The 15,219-nt window shown below is 40.3% G+C and overlaps 1 protein-coding gene across 1 annotated transcript in view; it reads left to right on the top strand.

Moving 5' to 3' along the window:
• nbas (NBAS subunit of NRZ tethering complex) overlaps nucleotides 1-15,219 on the top strand; it is a 152,015-nt gene that overhangs the window by 3,674 nt on the left and 133,122 nt on the right. Inside the window, exons 4-12 of the mRNA XM_068342764.1 lie at nucleotides 1,346-1,423; nucleotides 2,006-2,053; nucleotides 3,028-3,071; nucleotides 9,353-9,486; nucleotides 10,768-10,901; nucleotides 12,646-12,744; nucleotides 14,375-14,513; nucleotides 14,608-14,673; nucleotides 14,766-14,894. Of these exons, the coding sequence (XP_068198865.1) occupies nucleotides 1,346-1,423; nucleotides 2,006-2,053; nucleotides 3,028-3,071; nucleotides 9,353-9,486; nucleotides 10,768-10,901; nucleotides 12,646-12,744; nucleotides 14,375-14,513; nucleotides 14,608-14,673; nucleotides 14,766-14,894 (871 nt within the window). The remainder of the gene's footprint in view (nucleotides 1-1,345; nucleotides 1,424-2,005; nucleotides 2,054-3,027; nucleotides 3,072-9,352; nucleotides 9,487-10,767; nucleotides 10,902-12,645; nucleotides 12,745-14,374; nucleotides 14,514-14,607; nucleotides 14,674-14,765; nucleotides 14,895-15,219) is intronic.

Consider the following 15,219-nt stretch of genomic DNA (forward strand, 5'->3'; position numbering starts at 1 on the left):
AATGATGATGACCTTTTTAAAAGCCTATGTTATTGGTAGGTACCAGCAAGTTGAAACAGTCTGCAGTATTACTGGCATTTCTCCAGAGCCTTGACTCCATGGAAACCTGGAAAATGTATTTGGCGAGCATCGTGAAGTGAAAAAGGACCCAACTGGAAATTAGTCCTCAAAACAAACATGATATTCATTCATTCATTTTCATGTACCGCCACTGTATCTGCCGTAGTTGGTCACGGGGAGCTGGAGCCTATCCCAGCTGGCATAGGGCGTGAGGCGGGGTACACTCCGGGCACGACGCCAGTGCACCGCGGAGCCATGATAAATACTTTATTAATCCTTGAGGAAATTGAAATTGAAGGAAATTGAAAATTAAGTCCTCACATCGGCCGTTGTTTGACAAGTGATCACCAAAAAAAAAAAAATCATTTCACAAATATCTCATTTTATATACAGTACAGTATATAAAAGATTAATGAAGAAATCGGAAAGAAGTTGACCCAAACTTTTAAAAATATAATTCTATGAGTGTTTGTGAACAAAACACTGTTCTTTGTGAAAGTTTGTTGTTGCTTGCATAATCATATATTAACCTTTGCGTTACCTTCTGTTAATCCTCATAGATGGTTGAGACAATGTCACTCTAAATTCTGTACTTTCACTTAGACACTCGCATATGCTTGTCATTAATGACTTGCTATTGGATTATCTAATCCACCAGGTGATTAACAGTTTCCTGTAAAACAGTAAATCGTTTGTCCAGAGTTGGGTTCAGATCAGGTCCAAACTCATCAATTTTGCATGGGTGTCAGTGGTAACACTGCCACAACCATATAAAGGATACGCAGACATTAAACTCTTCACTCTCTTCTCTCAACCAGCCTGCTGCTTGTGAGAACTGAGCCCAAAGCTATAAAGAAATTTACAAAACCAAATCTTAGTTTTCCATGACATGTTGACTTCATTTTTTGTTTTGATTTTTATTTACAAAATGTTTCATTCAGCTTCATTTGAGGTGAATTTGATTCTGTGTGTGATATGTGGTGCATTGATGTATTGTTGACATTTTAATACAAAGTCACAGTCAACTAATCGGTGTATGGTAAACATGATGTGACTCAAGCATGTCATTGCTGGTGACTGATCTATATGAATATTACACAAATGACAGCAAAACCTGGATTGATTGATTACCAGTCTCGATGTTTGTGAATTCTGTCAGTCCCTCAGTAATGTTTGCTCTCAGCAGCTTTGTGCACAGCTCTGAAGAACCGAGTGAAGTTACTGTAGTTTTAACGTGTTCTTTTATTTAAACATTATTCTGTTGTTGTGGTTTTGGAAACTTCAGCCCTTCCAGCTCATCGCTCCCTCTTGGCCTCGTCCGTCAGACAAACAAGCAGATCAACTGGCAGTTGGTTCTTGCAAGGTGCGATACACACGCACGCACGCACACACACACACACACACACACACACACACACACACACACACACACACACACACACACACACACACACACACACACAACTTGGAGTCGTCCCTACAACTCTTCTGATTCTCTCTGTCTGTGTATCGTCTGAATTAGTCCATTAATTGCTCTCATTAAATCAGACAAACCAAGTAAAAAAATTGTTTCCTATTGATTATTGATTCGTACATGTAAGACAGTGTTAAGTGAGGTCAAGTGGTTTTGTTTTGGTCTGACCTTTTCAAGTACTGCTGTTTTTCCTGATTTTAAGTATTGACTGTAGGTTTATTCTGGTTTTTATTTCTTTTCCCACCAACTCTCAAGACACTCTCTTCTTTCTGTCATTGTCACCAGTAAATATTTTCTATATTCTTTAATCATCCTAGATGGTCTTCATTGATCTTTAAAAAAAAAAAATTCTAATAATCTTCATATTCATTTCTTTTTTCCCAGTTCACCTCACACCTTGTGTATTTGTTGTGTTTTCTCTCTTTCAGTGCTCTCATTCATTCCTGTCTATTCTCTTATTCTCTTCCACAGTAACGGGAAGCTGTTGGCGGTGGTTCAGGACCAGTGTGTAGAGATTAGGTAATAATTGAAGTTCACCCCACCGTTTGAGGCACTTCGTCTGTGTGTGAATGGTTGAGCCTTTTAATTATTCATGGGATGATTTATCACATTGCCCTTAAAACAGCCGCAGCCTCAGCTTGTGACTAAAACAACTTTTAAATGAATGTTTCTTTAAGCATCAGTAAGACCAACAGAACAATAAGTCATTTTAAAATGACAGAAGTCAGTTTAGTCCATTCTTTGTGGCATGTGTTCGATACTTCATACAATTCAAAATTAAATCGCAGAATTTTAAAGAGTGTGTGTGTTTAAGAGAGAGGGCTAGCAAGAGTGACCAAAGACTACAAGCACAGGAGTGTTTGTGTTTATTTTGAGTGCTTGTAATTTACAGATGGAATCCAATTTTCCCCCTTACACAGTGAAAACACACTCACTCAGCAATGTTCCCTGTTGATGCAATGTAATGCTTTAAATGGAGCAAAATTGAGATGAAAATCAATAGCAGTGAACAAGTACACCTCGTACTCTGGAGGCTGACAAGCTGCAAATTGTGAAGACTGGTTTGTAGTTCTCCTGTTGTTAATTGCATGTAATTTTTACACACTTTTCAAAATGTAAAACATAATAGAAGTCACTCAGTTCTGAGTCTGGCTGGCCAGAGCCCATCCAATTGCTCTGCTTACAGGGTTCCTGTGCCCTTTGTTGACGACACTGTTCTTCAAAGACATTGTTTTATAGCCTTGCCTCGTGGCGTTAGTTGGTGTGAGTGGGTGTTTAGTCAGCTTAAGGTCTCCTCCACTGACTTCTGTTAAGTGTCTGTTTAAACACTGCCTTCTCTGAAGGCCCTCTCTGCCTGATCCACTGAGCCACTTCAGTTTGCAGTGGTTCTTCTGGCTGACCTTATGCCAGGTCATGCAAAGCTCAGGTGTGTTTATCCCCAAGTAACCCTTTCTGCTCATGTCAACCTGTCTGTGTGTGTTTTTTTTCTTCAGGTCTGTGAGAGATGACTTTGGATCAGTCATTGGGAAGTGCCAGGGTAAGTAACATTAATGCACTAGATAAACAATATCAAAGCCAAACATTTAAAACACGATTCGTATGACTTAATGAGACACGTATTTGTCCTTGCTGGGAAAGATACCTTTACCGATGATAAAAATGTTTTGTTGTCCATGGTCACGCTGATTGAGTGTCCAAATAACTGATGGCATGTTGTCCAGAGCACATCTACCAAACCATACACACATATTTTCACCAAACTGTACACATATTATACTCATGACCGGTAGTTGTGCCTATGACCTTTTTGTGGTTTCCATTGATCATTTCTGTCTGAACCTTTATCAAACTTTACTTTTCTCAAATTAACCGTGTCAAGTTGTTCTTTGTTTTTTGAACATCTCTTCAACTCTTATTTATGGAGTTTTCTGTTAAAAAGATGGTGACCCTGATTGTTTGTTGATTTCGCTATACCTTCTATCAAAAATACATTGTATGTAATGCTACACTCTCTAGCCTGTTATGGAGGATGCGATGGAGAATGGTCTGGAGAGATGTCTGAACAATATGTCAATGTCAGAGAACTTCTTTCCAAAAGTTCCTCAGCTTTTGAGGACATTGTGAGTTCACTGTCACTCAAATTAAAACTAATGGCTAATTTTCGAGGCCATGGTCAGGAAGAATGAGGGGAATTTTTTTCTTCCAAGGCTGATGAAGTTTCTTACGAGGGCATGACCACATTGACTTTGAAACAACAGACTGGACATTTCTTGGTCTAGAGAAACTGCAGCATTTATTAACTGGTGTGCTCCAGCCGAACCATACATTGCCTGTCAAACTGACAATTTACTGCTAACCTTTTCCTCTGCCCCTCTCACATTCACTGTCACTCACTGAAACACTCACACATCACACGTTGCCCTGTTCAACAGCTACCACTGTGCTGCTTGTAAAAACTTGAGCTTGTAGCCTATTGCCTATTGCACCAGTTGTTGTTTACCTTTGGTTCTGCTTGGAGAAAACCCGACAGAACATTTGGGACTAGTTTTTGATCTAAAATCAGAGCTTTGTGATATGTCAAAATATTTTCTCACAGACTCAGATCGGTATTATTTTTTCCAGTTTACATATTGATTTAAGCAACAATTAATAAGTGAAATTGCATTTAATCAAAATGTTCTTAAATTATCAGTGGCTACAGATTATTGGAACAAGGCAGTCAGAGACTGCAACATCCTGCGACTCCCCTGAATTCAACATTCTACCGCGACCTATACATTTTTATGCCTCTGGCTTCCTCAAAATGTTGCCTTCTATTTTGTGATTATATCTCATCAGGTTGCAGAGATTTGTACCGAAAAAGGTATACAGTGCGCCATCGTTCCTCGTGGTTGATGCGTTCAAAGAACCACACGAGATTAACAAATTCCGCAATGGAGCGAAAAACTATCTTATTATTTACGGTAATTTAAACGTTTATGAACCCTCCCCATGCTGATATTAAACCACCTTCTATCTCTATTACCTTTTCTCTTATTGTTCTGTTTAAAGCACTTTTGTGTCTCACGGAAGTGCGAGACTCACAGAACGTTGTGCACTTCCAGATGCTGTCAGCTAATAGAATGCAGGTACGGTATCACATGACTGCCTTCCAAAAATCTGCGATGAATACAAAAGTTGAAACTTGACCTAGTTTTCTCAAAGCAAGTTAATCATCTTATTTTCACCCCTTTGCTACCCGAGTAATGTGCTTTTTCTTTTATCCTATCTGTTCATATCTGCAACGGTCGCGAAGATATTTGGTGGACGGACGGACAGACGAACACACAAACACTGACGATTATAATACGTCACCGCTTCACGGAATGTAATATGCAATATACAACACTATTTTGTCACATCCTTTCAATCTGAAATTTCTGCACTCACATAGTATGTTCAGAAATTCTCTTGACTTGTCTTTGTCTACAGCTACACATAAATATGTGAGTGCTTGCCTGAGATTGTCTGAATTTATTTTTACTTTCTTTAAAGAAAAACATCAACTGCAGTGGCTAATTGGAATGTGAGAGAAAATTTGAACAACAACAACACAGATAATCACTGTCATCCCTATGGTTCAATTCATTAAAGTGAGCCTGATAAAAATAAACAGAATCGATGGTTGGGTTGGTAATTAAAATGCATTACTGTGTTGGAAAGTGTTCCGAACATGGTTAGGCCCAAATTTTAGAAGTTTAGAGAAAGTCTAGGCTTCAGAACAAAAAGAAACACAATAGATATTTGGAGAAAATGCTTATTAAATCTGAACGTTGCACTAATCAAAAGTGTAATATTAGTTTAAATCAGTACAGTATACGTAATTTAAGAGGTGTATTTGTAATGATGAACCCACAGAATGAACCTGACCAGTTTTCTTTAACTCTATGGAGGATTAAAACTTCGTATGCCTCATTATTTTATTATCAAGGCTACAACCAAGAATTTGTTGGTTTCACACCTGTAAAAGGTAACTGCTTTAAAGCTCTGATACACCCGCTGTATGTTACCTCCTCATCTCCAAACATCTGAAAACTAACAGTTTGAAACTGGAATATGTAATTTAGCTACTGATGACCAAAAGCAGACATGCAGGAAGAGGGAATACTGGAGTCAAATTCATAGTTTCTACAGAAACATGGCTGCAAATAAATATCAGTGTTGGTTCATGCATTTCGGATAGGTATTGTTGGCTGAAATGGTCATAACAGCTTTATAAGGTAATTCTACAAAAGTAGCCAAAAATGAACTGATTGAACTCATCTTTCTTCTTTTCCTTTCGGCTTTTCCCTTCAGGGGGACAGCGAATCAGTTGCCTGCATCTACCCCTGTCTTCTGCATCCTCTTCTCTCACTCCAACTACCTTCATGTCCTCTTTCACTACATTCATAAACCTCTTCTTTGGTCTTCCTCTAGGCCTCCTGCCTGGCAGTTCAAAACTCAGCATCCTTCTACCAATATATTCACTATCTCTCCTCTTGACATGTCCAAACCATCTCAGTCTGGCCTCTCTGACTTTATCTCCAAAACCTCTAACATGTGCTGTCCCTCTGATGTACTCATTCCTGATCCTATCCATCCTGGTTACTCCCAGAGAGAACCTCAGCATCTTCATCTCTGCTACCTCCAGCTCTGTCTCCTGTCTTTTCTTCAGTGACACTGTCTCTAGACCAAACAACATCGCTGGTCTCACCATGGTTTTGTACACCTTTCCTTTCATTTTAGCTGAAACTCTTCTATCACACATCACACCTGACACTTTCCTCCACCCGTTCCATCCTGCCTGTACACGCTTCTTCACCTCTTTTCCACACTCTCCATTGCTCTGGACTGTTGACCCTAAGTACTTAAAATCCTCCACCTTCTTGATCTCTTCTCCCTGTAACCTCACTCTTCCACTTGGGTCCCTCTCATTCACACATATGTACTCTGTCTTACTGCGGCTAACCTAATGATCTTTAATCAATAACACAGCCACTCCAAGAACTAGGACAACAACGAAACGGACGAATAAACAACAACAAATAAATTGGATGAATCAACTTCTTGACATTCACCAGAGCTATGCACTATAAAGCAGGTTCATCACATTCCCGATTGCTGTCACTGTCACTATCAAATACAGGAAGTACATTTACCAATATTCATATGGATTGTTATTAGCCTCCCTGCCTCATCAGTAGGACATGTGGATTTGACTAGAGCAGGGCTGGGCAAACGTTTTGACTGGTGAGCCACACAGAATTCTAACATTTGACGGATGACGTATTTATACTCATGCAAATTCATGTATTCATTCATCTTCAACTGCTTCATCTGCTGTGGCGGGTTGCAGGGGGCTGGAGCCTATCCCAGCTGACTGAGGGCGTGAGGTGAGGTAAACTCTGGGCGCGAAGCCAGTGGAACGTGGAGCCGCGGACAGACAAACACGCATGCACACACATTGTAAAAATCATCATATAAAAGGTTTTGGCCTTAAAGAAGTTTGGAAGGCCAGATTACAAAGCCCAACAGGTTGAACTTGGCCTGCGACCATAGTTTGCCCACGCCTGGACACAGATATTCATGATCCATGCATCAAGCTCCAGAAACGTCACTGAATGATAATGGCATTTTCCAGTAAATTGATTGGTCAGTAGCTGTGGCATTAATAGGTTTTGATGCATTATGTTAAATATAACCTTTTCCTAAACCGTATATGTTTGTCGTAAGGGTGGTTTGTCCTCACAAAACCTAAACAATCAGAATCCCTTGAATCAAGGTGTTTGTCACACAAACACGACATATTATTCCAAAATAGACCATTTCTGAATTCTTTGCACACACACAAGATGCTCCAATCAAATCATAAAAGCCACGGTTGGATTAAATGCCCCAATTTAAACTTGTTTGGGGTTTGTCTGTATTTTCTCTCTCCTCTTGTCTTCTTCTTTCATTCTTTAATTTCTTTTTATTTTTTCATCATCTTTTTCTACCCCTCGTCTGTCTCTGTCTCACACTATATTTGTTCTGCTCTGGCTAGCCGTCTTTGTGGGCTGTTGTTCTAAAACGGTTCGGTAGAGAGTGTGGATAACAGTAGCCCTTAGGCCCTTCTAAACCCAGGCCCACCTCCTGTTTTTCATTCCATTTCATCTCTCTTTCACATTTTACTTTTACTTTATTTCACGGGGATTTGTCCTAATGGATTTTGCTGTGATCCTGCCTTCAATGGCATTTGCTTTTAATGGAGGAGTGTGCATGTGCATATTACAGCCTCTTTTGGTTGCTGTGTGCATGTGAACACATCAATGGAAACACACCTTTGTGTCACTCTCTCTTTCTCTTCTCTACGCCCTCTTTCCTGCATTCTCCCGTTATAGTGGAGTTGTCTCTCATCCCTGTGTATTATTCATAAGTGTTGAGTGCTGGTAAATGCATCTGTGAGGCTTTCGATGGAAAGCCTCTGTCGGGTCATTGGGTGTGAGCCCCCCAACTTCAATCCCGCCATTGCCAAGTGGGTGGGGGGTGGGGGGCATCAGGAAAGTAGCATCCAATTTTCAAGCTTCTATAAAAATCCATCTATGTGGAAATGGAGCTTTCAGCTGTACAACAACACACTGTATACCATTCATAATGACACAATATAGGATGGGGAAGCAAAGTGAGAAGATAGGAAAAAAAAGATTGAAATAGGGAGCAAAGAAACAAGAAATGGAGGTGACTCTTGTTACCTATTGCTCTCATAATGGCTCCATGGGCTCCTCTTCTCCTCCTGAGTCCAGAGTCTCACAGGTGTGTTAAATCGTCTACTTCCTGATGTGCTTTGTGATACTCAACGCTTAAAATTTGGAGAGCTATTATTTCTCTCAGTAGGTGCTGAATTCATTGTTTTTCTGCTCTCATTTGCTCTCTTTCTAACTCTGCCCCCCCCACCCCCCAACTTCCTCCCTCTGCTCTTCATTTAAAATTCTGGTCATGACACATCTGACGCCTCCATTCGTTTGCAGTATTGCCCACCAGGGGTTCCGGCAGCATTGCTCAGTCAAGAAATTCAATACAATGAAAGCCAATATCAACTAAAAACATTCCGTCCTTTTCATAACTTTATTGCTTCGCACACACAGCACCTCTGGTGGCATATTATGTGTCATGCTGCTGTCCAATGCAGAAACCTAATCCTGTGCTAAAGAGTATATCTGTTTGAACATTGCATTTGAACATTTCATTCAGCCGCACATAGATTGTGCCATGATTACACAACAGAAATCTTTCCCCATTTACCCTCCATTGTGATTAATTTATCATAAGATGATCTTTTATTCAGCGCAGACTGGCTTCCAAACTGCCCCATGTCCTCGATTAAAGGGGCAGGTAAGACAGCGAAGCCTTGAGAAAGCAGCAGCATGGAAGGATATATTTTATAACAGCTATATGGTTAGACTCACAGTACTGCTGAAGCAGCAGATTGGTAAAACAGTAGCCTATACTTCAATAGAAGCTGGATTTATGATCTCCATTCTCCTCACCCCACCTTGCTTTGCCTCTCACTGTGAATGTGAAAGTGTGTGCATCCTTGAGAGACAATTATTTAGATGCATTACTCCAGCATCCTTCATAGATGTATCGGATAGGTCCTTAGACACACTATGTTGATTCATTTTTACATCTTGTCCCGTCTGCAGGGATTATTCCCACGGTTCTCTGATCTTGCTTTAGAAGAAGTCCTTGAATTTCTTGCTATAATAGCAGTTTTTGTTGGTATGAGGTTTAAGTTGTTTCCCTCCCCCCTGTCTACTACAGTGCCAAAGGACCCAAACCCCCAGTGGCGAAGGGTAGTGTGGAGCCATGACTGCGCCTTGTTGGCCTATGCTGAGAGCACTGGCACCGTGCGCCTTTTCGACCTCATGGGCAGCGAGCTTTTTGTCATCCCACCGGTAACTTAAACACCCCCCTCAAAAAAACCCAACACACCTCAACATATCCTTTAATGCATGTAGTGATTCTAATTATGAGCATATGGAGACCCTGCATTCACTTCAGTGCTACCTTCATATGTCTTTCAGATAATTGGTTCTGTGACAGTGTGTAAGATGTAATATGAAGGAATCATCAGACAGATTTTAGGTTGAGTAAATGAATTTCTGATCCTGGTAATACGCTACAGCAAATTTGACCGTATTTGAAGCAGGTACAAAGAGTCAGACATCCACAGGCTTCTGAGGCTCCGAAGACCGGCTGAACCGCGTTCTGCTCTTTCATCACAGTATACATTTTGTGAGCGCTTTGAGCTGCCTGTAACCTTTTGAAGAAAATGTCTCCATGTCAGACGGCTTCTATTCTCCATTTATTTCTCAACACTTCCTCATATCTTTCTTCTACCAACTTTTCTCATTGTGTACAAGTCTGTTCTTCTCTATTCTCGCCACCTCCTTTCTTTAATTTTTCATGTGTCCCTAGATTCTCCTCTTTTCAAAAAATTCTCCCATCACTGCATGTCTGTTTTCTCTCTCCCTCCCCTCTTGCTGCCATTTCAAGTCCATCTGCCATACCCGGCTCTTTTTTAATGCCCTTTGTTTGTTACATGTTATCATTCTCCCATTTCTATCCATCATTCCTCCCATTCCACTGTCTGCCCTGTCAGAAATGATGAGCACAGACACTCCCAAGTCACACTCAGATCTGTGATCTTCCTTTCTTTAGCACAGCTCAACTTTGCTATTTATCTACAGTGTGTGTGTATGCACAATGGTTCTTGCAACCCCGGCTCTGCTTTACTGTTTCTCTTATTTTTGTTGCTGTTAAGTGCACAGACTGGTGACGCGCTGCTATTTCTGGAGGAGGATTAAAAAAAAAAATCAATCCGACAGATATTATGCATGAATCGAAAAAAATAGGATGTGCTACTTCTCCCTACCTGCCCATGCCTCTCACTGTCTCTCCTTCTCTTTGCCTTCTCTTTTGTTCCCTGCCTTCCTGTCCCATCATTTTCTTCCTTTCTGTCCCCCTTTAATCTTTTCCAATCTTTGTCATTTTCTGTTCTTTAACAAATGCTTTTATGATGATGTACCTTTGTTGTTTATTCAAGTAAAACTCTCATGAGCACACACAGATAATTACATATATTCCTCTATTTCGTTTGATTTCCTCCAGTGTTTGCATCAGTTGCTTTCACACGAAAGATGACTCTTCTCTTCTAACTCCCTGTCTTGATAAAGATGGTGAGTTTTCCTGGGGATTTCAGTTGTGCAGTGGCGGGACTGATCTTCCTGGAGTACACCGCCAGTGCTCAGTGGTCCGCTGAGCTGCTTGTCATCACTTATGGCGGTGGGCTGAAGAGTTACCTGGTCAGGTGAGAGTAGACTGACTTGACAAATATGACTCAAAGAAAAGAATACAACAATTATTTCTGACTATATTTTGGGTAGTCAGTTTACTTCCTTAGTTTTTAAATGCATGTACTACATATTCTAAATTTCACGCTAAACTTTCAGATTTTACTTCACATTTGAAATCTGTTGTTTTTGTCAACAACATTTTTTTTTTTTTTGTTGCTTTAAACCCTTTCTCAGGTTGAACAACAATTTGTAAATTTTATGCTTATAATCAAATAATCTGTAAAATTTGTTTGATTCAACTCACATGCGGGTCCTCTCAGAGCTTGAATTCCTACTGAAGCATGTTTTTTTTTCTTTTACTTATTGCCTGTCCTTAGATGAGCAGCTTAGTTTTAATCAGTGCTTTAGCTTGAAGTGTGTTCGGCATTTTCATTTTTTTTGTTTTAGTATTTGTAATTCAACTTCTCCTTCAACTGCAAGTTTAGGTGTTTCATTATTTTGAAAACTTTTTAAGATATTCCAACTCTGAAATTCCAGCAGTCATCCTTTTTTAGCTCTTCCATTTCTGGAGGTTTTCCAAGCTGCTTTATTATCATCTGATTTAAATGCATGCCCTCTATATTCTAACATCTATATGATATAGCTCCCTGTTTGTGGGATGACTTAATGCTGCATGCTTGTCTAAATGTAAGCGTTTGTGGCAGTGATGTATATCTTTGAATATCAATTATGCTGCTTGCCAAATCTTATTCTAATGCATATGTGGAAGATTTGATTAATTGTTCACATATTGTAGTTGTTGCATGTGTGCTTTCCTCATGGCTGCTCACACCTGCCCATTTAATGTGGCAATATTTAATATGCCATTATTTCAGAGATATCCCATTTAATTCTGTATGATTGCTGCAGCGGCACCAAGCCTTGGTGTGCTGACACTCCAAGACACGAGATGAGATTGCGCCTGTGGGTTGAATCTTGATCAGACAGCATCCGATGGTCTGCGACTTCCCTTCAATCTTGTGTGCATAGCAATGTTTGCAGAGGACAGGCGGAAATGCTGTTTTATTTATTTTTTTTATCACAACCAGATGGATGGTCATGGTTGCCCTTGAACGCATCAGAGTGTGACTTTATGTGTGTGTGAGGATATAATTAAGATATGTGAAATATTTGCACCAGATTTACTCTGAATGTGGTGGCCTGTTTTCAAAGGTTAATTTTCAGTCGGGCGTTCATACCCTCTTCCTCTTCATATGACTGCACTCCAATATTGTGGTTCTAACACTCTGAATTAGAATTTCAGAATTATAGCTGAGCCAGTAAATCATTTCCCTTACTCTCACTGAGTGTATGCCAGAGCTGTTCTTTCTGCTGTTTTTCTGCTTTCACATGCACACAGTTGTATTACTGTGGCTCAAAACATCCACAGCTAGTAAAACGTTAGGAATCTTTCATCTGCTTCTTCTGTGCACATTTCTTTTCCTTTCTTCTCTTTCTCATTGTCTTTGTGGTGGTTACATTGCAGGAGAACATTTCCCCAGTAAGATACCCCCCCCACACACACAAATTACCCAGCATCCTTTCCACTACCAGTCTGATTTTGATCTATATTTTGACTCAGTGGAGTTTAAACTGCTCTGTCATCTGATAAGCTTTGTCTTATAATTATTATTTTACTTTAGTCTTCATGTTTTGATTGTTTCAGAGCTTGTTTAATTGTTGTAGGAGATTTTTATGACAATCCTCTTCCTCTCTCAGCGTGGGAACCAATCAAAACTTTCAAGAGAACCATAGCTTCAGTTTCTCTGCTCATTACTCCCATGGGATCACGGCTGCCATTTACCACCCTGGTCACAGGTAAGTGAGTGTTGTTCATAAACATCATCAAAGTCCAGTGCCTGTAGCATATCAAAAAATGATATATTGAAACAGTTGGCCCTAGTTTGACAAGCGACATTATAATTAATGCTTGTAGCATTCACCTGATTACCTCAGAGCTTTTTATTACCTTTGTGTTGCCTCTAAAGCCACATGGACTACTTCTATTAGATAGGCTTTCATTAAGAGTGTTGTTCATTAACATTGACCAACTTCCTCATCCCTTGGATCATATTTTTGATCCTTAAGCCCATAACCAATGATACTACATAATGCCATTTAATTAAAAAAAAATCAGAATTTGAAAGTTGCTGGATAATTTCAAACCTTTTCCTCATTTGATGTCTGAAATGTGAAGCTACTCGGTGGTCCACGTGCTTGTAAATATGTATTGATTACATTGCAGAGAAATACAGTCAACATGAAGTTAAAAAGTATTTTAACAGGTTGAAACAGGTTTTAATCTATGAACAGATACCTAAATTAAATGGGACTAGAAAAATAAGAGGTATGTGGTTTTACTGCAGGTAGTATGCTACAGGCATTATCGAATGGGGCAAAGGGGTTCATTCAGGAATTAATGAATGAGTCACATTAATGCAGTGCTGGGATTTACTACTACAGTGGTATAAAATATTGCACTGCTCACCACACTCAAAGGTTTGGCTAATTATGTCTGGCTCACAACTGTGACCTTACAGTTTTCACCACACTCCCCAAGTCTGCACAAACTAGATTTAGTTTGGCTGGTGAAGCTTGGTTTGGCAGCTTAATGGATTTTGGCAGCTACTGTCAAGTGTTTGCCAACTGATGGATGAGATGAAACTGTAATGATCCCTGTGTGAAAACTCGGTCAGCAACATAGAGCATAGAATAGTGATAAGAAAAGCTGGATATAAAAAGACGATTTCTACAGCTGGTACATTGGAAAAAAAATCTGTAATGACAATATAACATTTTTGTGTGGAGCTGGAAACTATGGAAGTGGTAACTAGAAATGGTTTTAAATTATTTGTTGAACAGATGGGACCATAAATACATGGAAATGTTTCCAGATGTGCAGTCAGACATTATGGTCTTTTCATTATCTGAATTAGAGATGAAGTTAATATACTGCATGCATGTGCAGAATATGCAGATGCGCGCTAGGGACACTAGAAATAGTGTAGCATCTGTTTAAATGAAACCTTATGTCGCAATATACAGAGAAAGTAGATTGTGTAGCTACCAGTGTTGACACAAAAATTAGCTTTCCATCAGTGAACAAAAACACCATCAGCTGTTGGTCTTATTAAATGTCCAGGGATGCAGTAGGGGGCAGTGTTGAGCTGATCAGCACTGCTTCTTTCATGCCTCCCCAGAGCTCCTCCAGTGTGGCATCAGTTCTTTTTTTCTGCAAAGAAACCCTCAAAGTTTACTGTGGTCATTGTGGTATTGTGTGTCCCTTATCTCTGCTTAGTCAATTATTCCATTCTTCTGAATGAATAACTTTTAAATTCACTACTGTGCTAAATGGTGTTTAAGCAGAGTTAATGCTCACCGATACTCTGGTTCACCCCCTGGCTTGAGGGCGACAGCGCAGTGATCAGCTTGCCTGCTTGCTTTTCAGGTTGCTGCTGGTGGCAGGCTGCGAGTCGGGGAATGACAGTACGTCCAAGGCATCTAGCTGTGGGATCACAGCCTGGAGAACTCTCTCTAGCTCACCACACTACAAGCAGGCCAACACCTACGAGGACAATGTCAATCCAGTGAGGAGACCACAGATGTGCTCATGCATATCTTGTTCATGCCAGCATGAAACAGCCTCACTTACTATTGTCACCTCCTCTCTATGCCTGTTAGAATCAGAAAAGAGGTTTCATCAGGATCCCTAGTTTCAAGTTATTTTCCAGACATGCAGATGAAAAGGTAACCAACTTCTTTTTGTTTTGCTCAAATACAATGACAAACATTATATAACGTATTTGGCAAAAATTCTCTTGTTTATCGTGTCTGTCTAGGATGGTGTATTCCGAATGAGCCTGAGCCCTGATGGTACCCTGCTGGCGGTCATCCACTTCTCTGGGTGCCTGTCTGTCTGGGACGTCCCCTCTCTCAAACACAGGGCCACATGGCGCCAAGACCAACAGGTACGCCTCTGAGCGGAGTGTTTTTGTGTGCACAGCCCGCCTGATTTTCCTTGCGCTGAATCCGCTAGTGAGAGGTGCAGTTATGTGTGCCGGTCACATTTTATACATTAGATGCTTGACTGACTGTATTAATGTAATCTCTCTCTGGTCCAAGTGTGAGTGTGGAATAAAAGCTTGTGTGTGTGTGTGTGCTTCCATTAGACGGTAAGCGAGGTGGCTTAGTGAGAATTGGTATTCACAGAGCGTTTTGATGATTTACGCCTCATGTGTGTATGTATGTTCTGCTTCATTGCTGGCAGTGTGTGTGTTTGATAAGTGTAAACAG

The sequence above is a fragment of the Antennarius striatus genome, chromosome 19 (genome assembly GCF_040054535.1).
Source record: "Antennarius striatus isolate MH-2024 chromosome 19, ASM4005453v1, whole genome shotgun sequence".
Taxonomy (NCBI): domain Eukaryota; kingdom Metazoa; phylum Chordata; class Actinopteri; order Lophiiformes; family Antennariidae; genus Antennarius; species Antennarius striatus.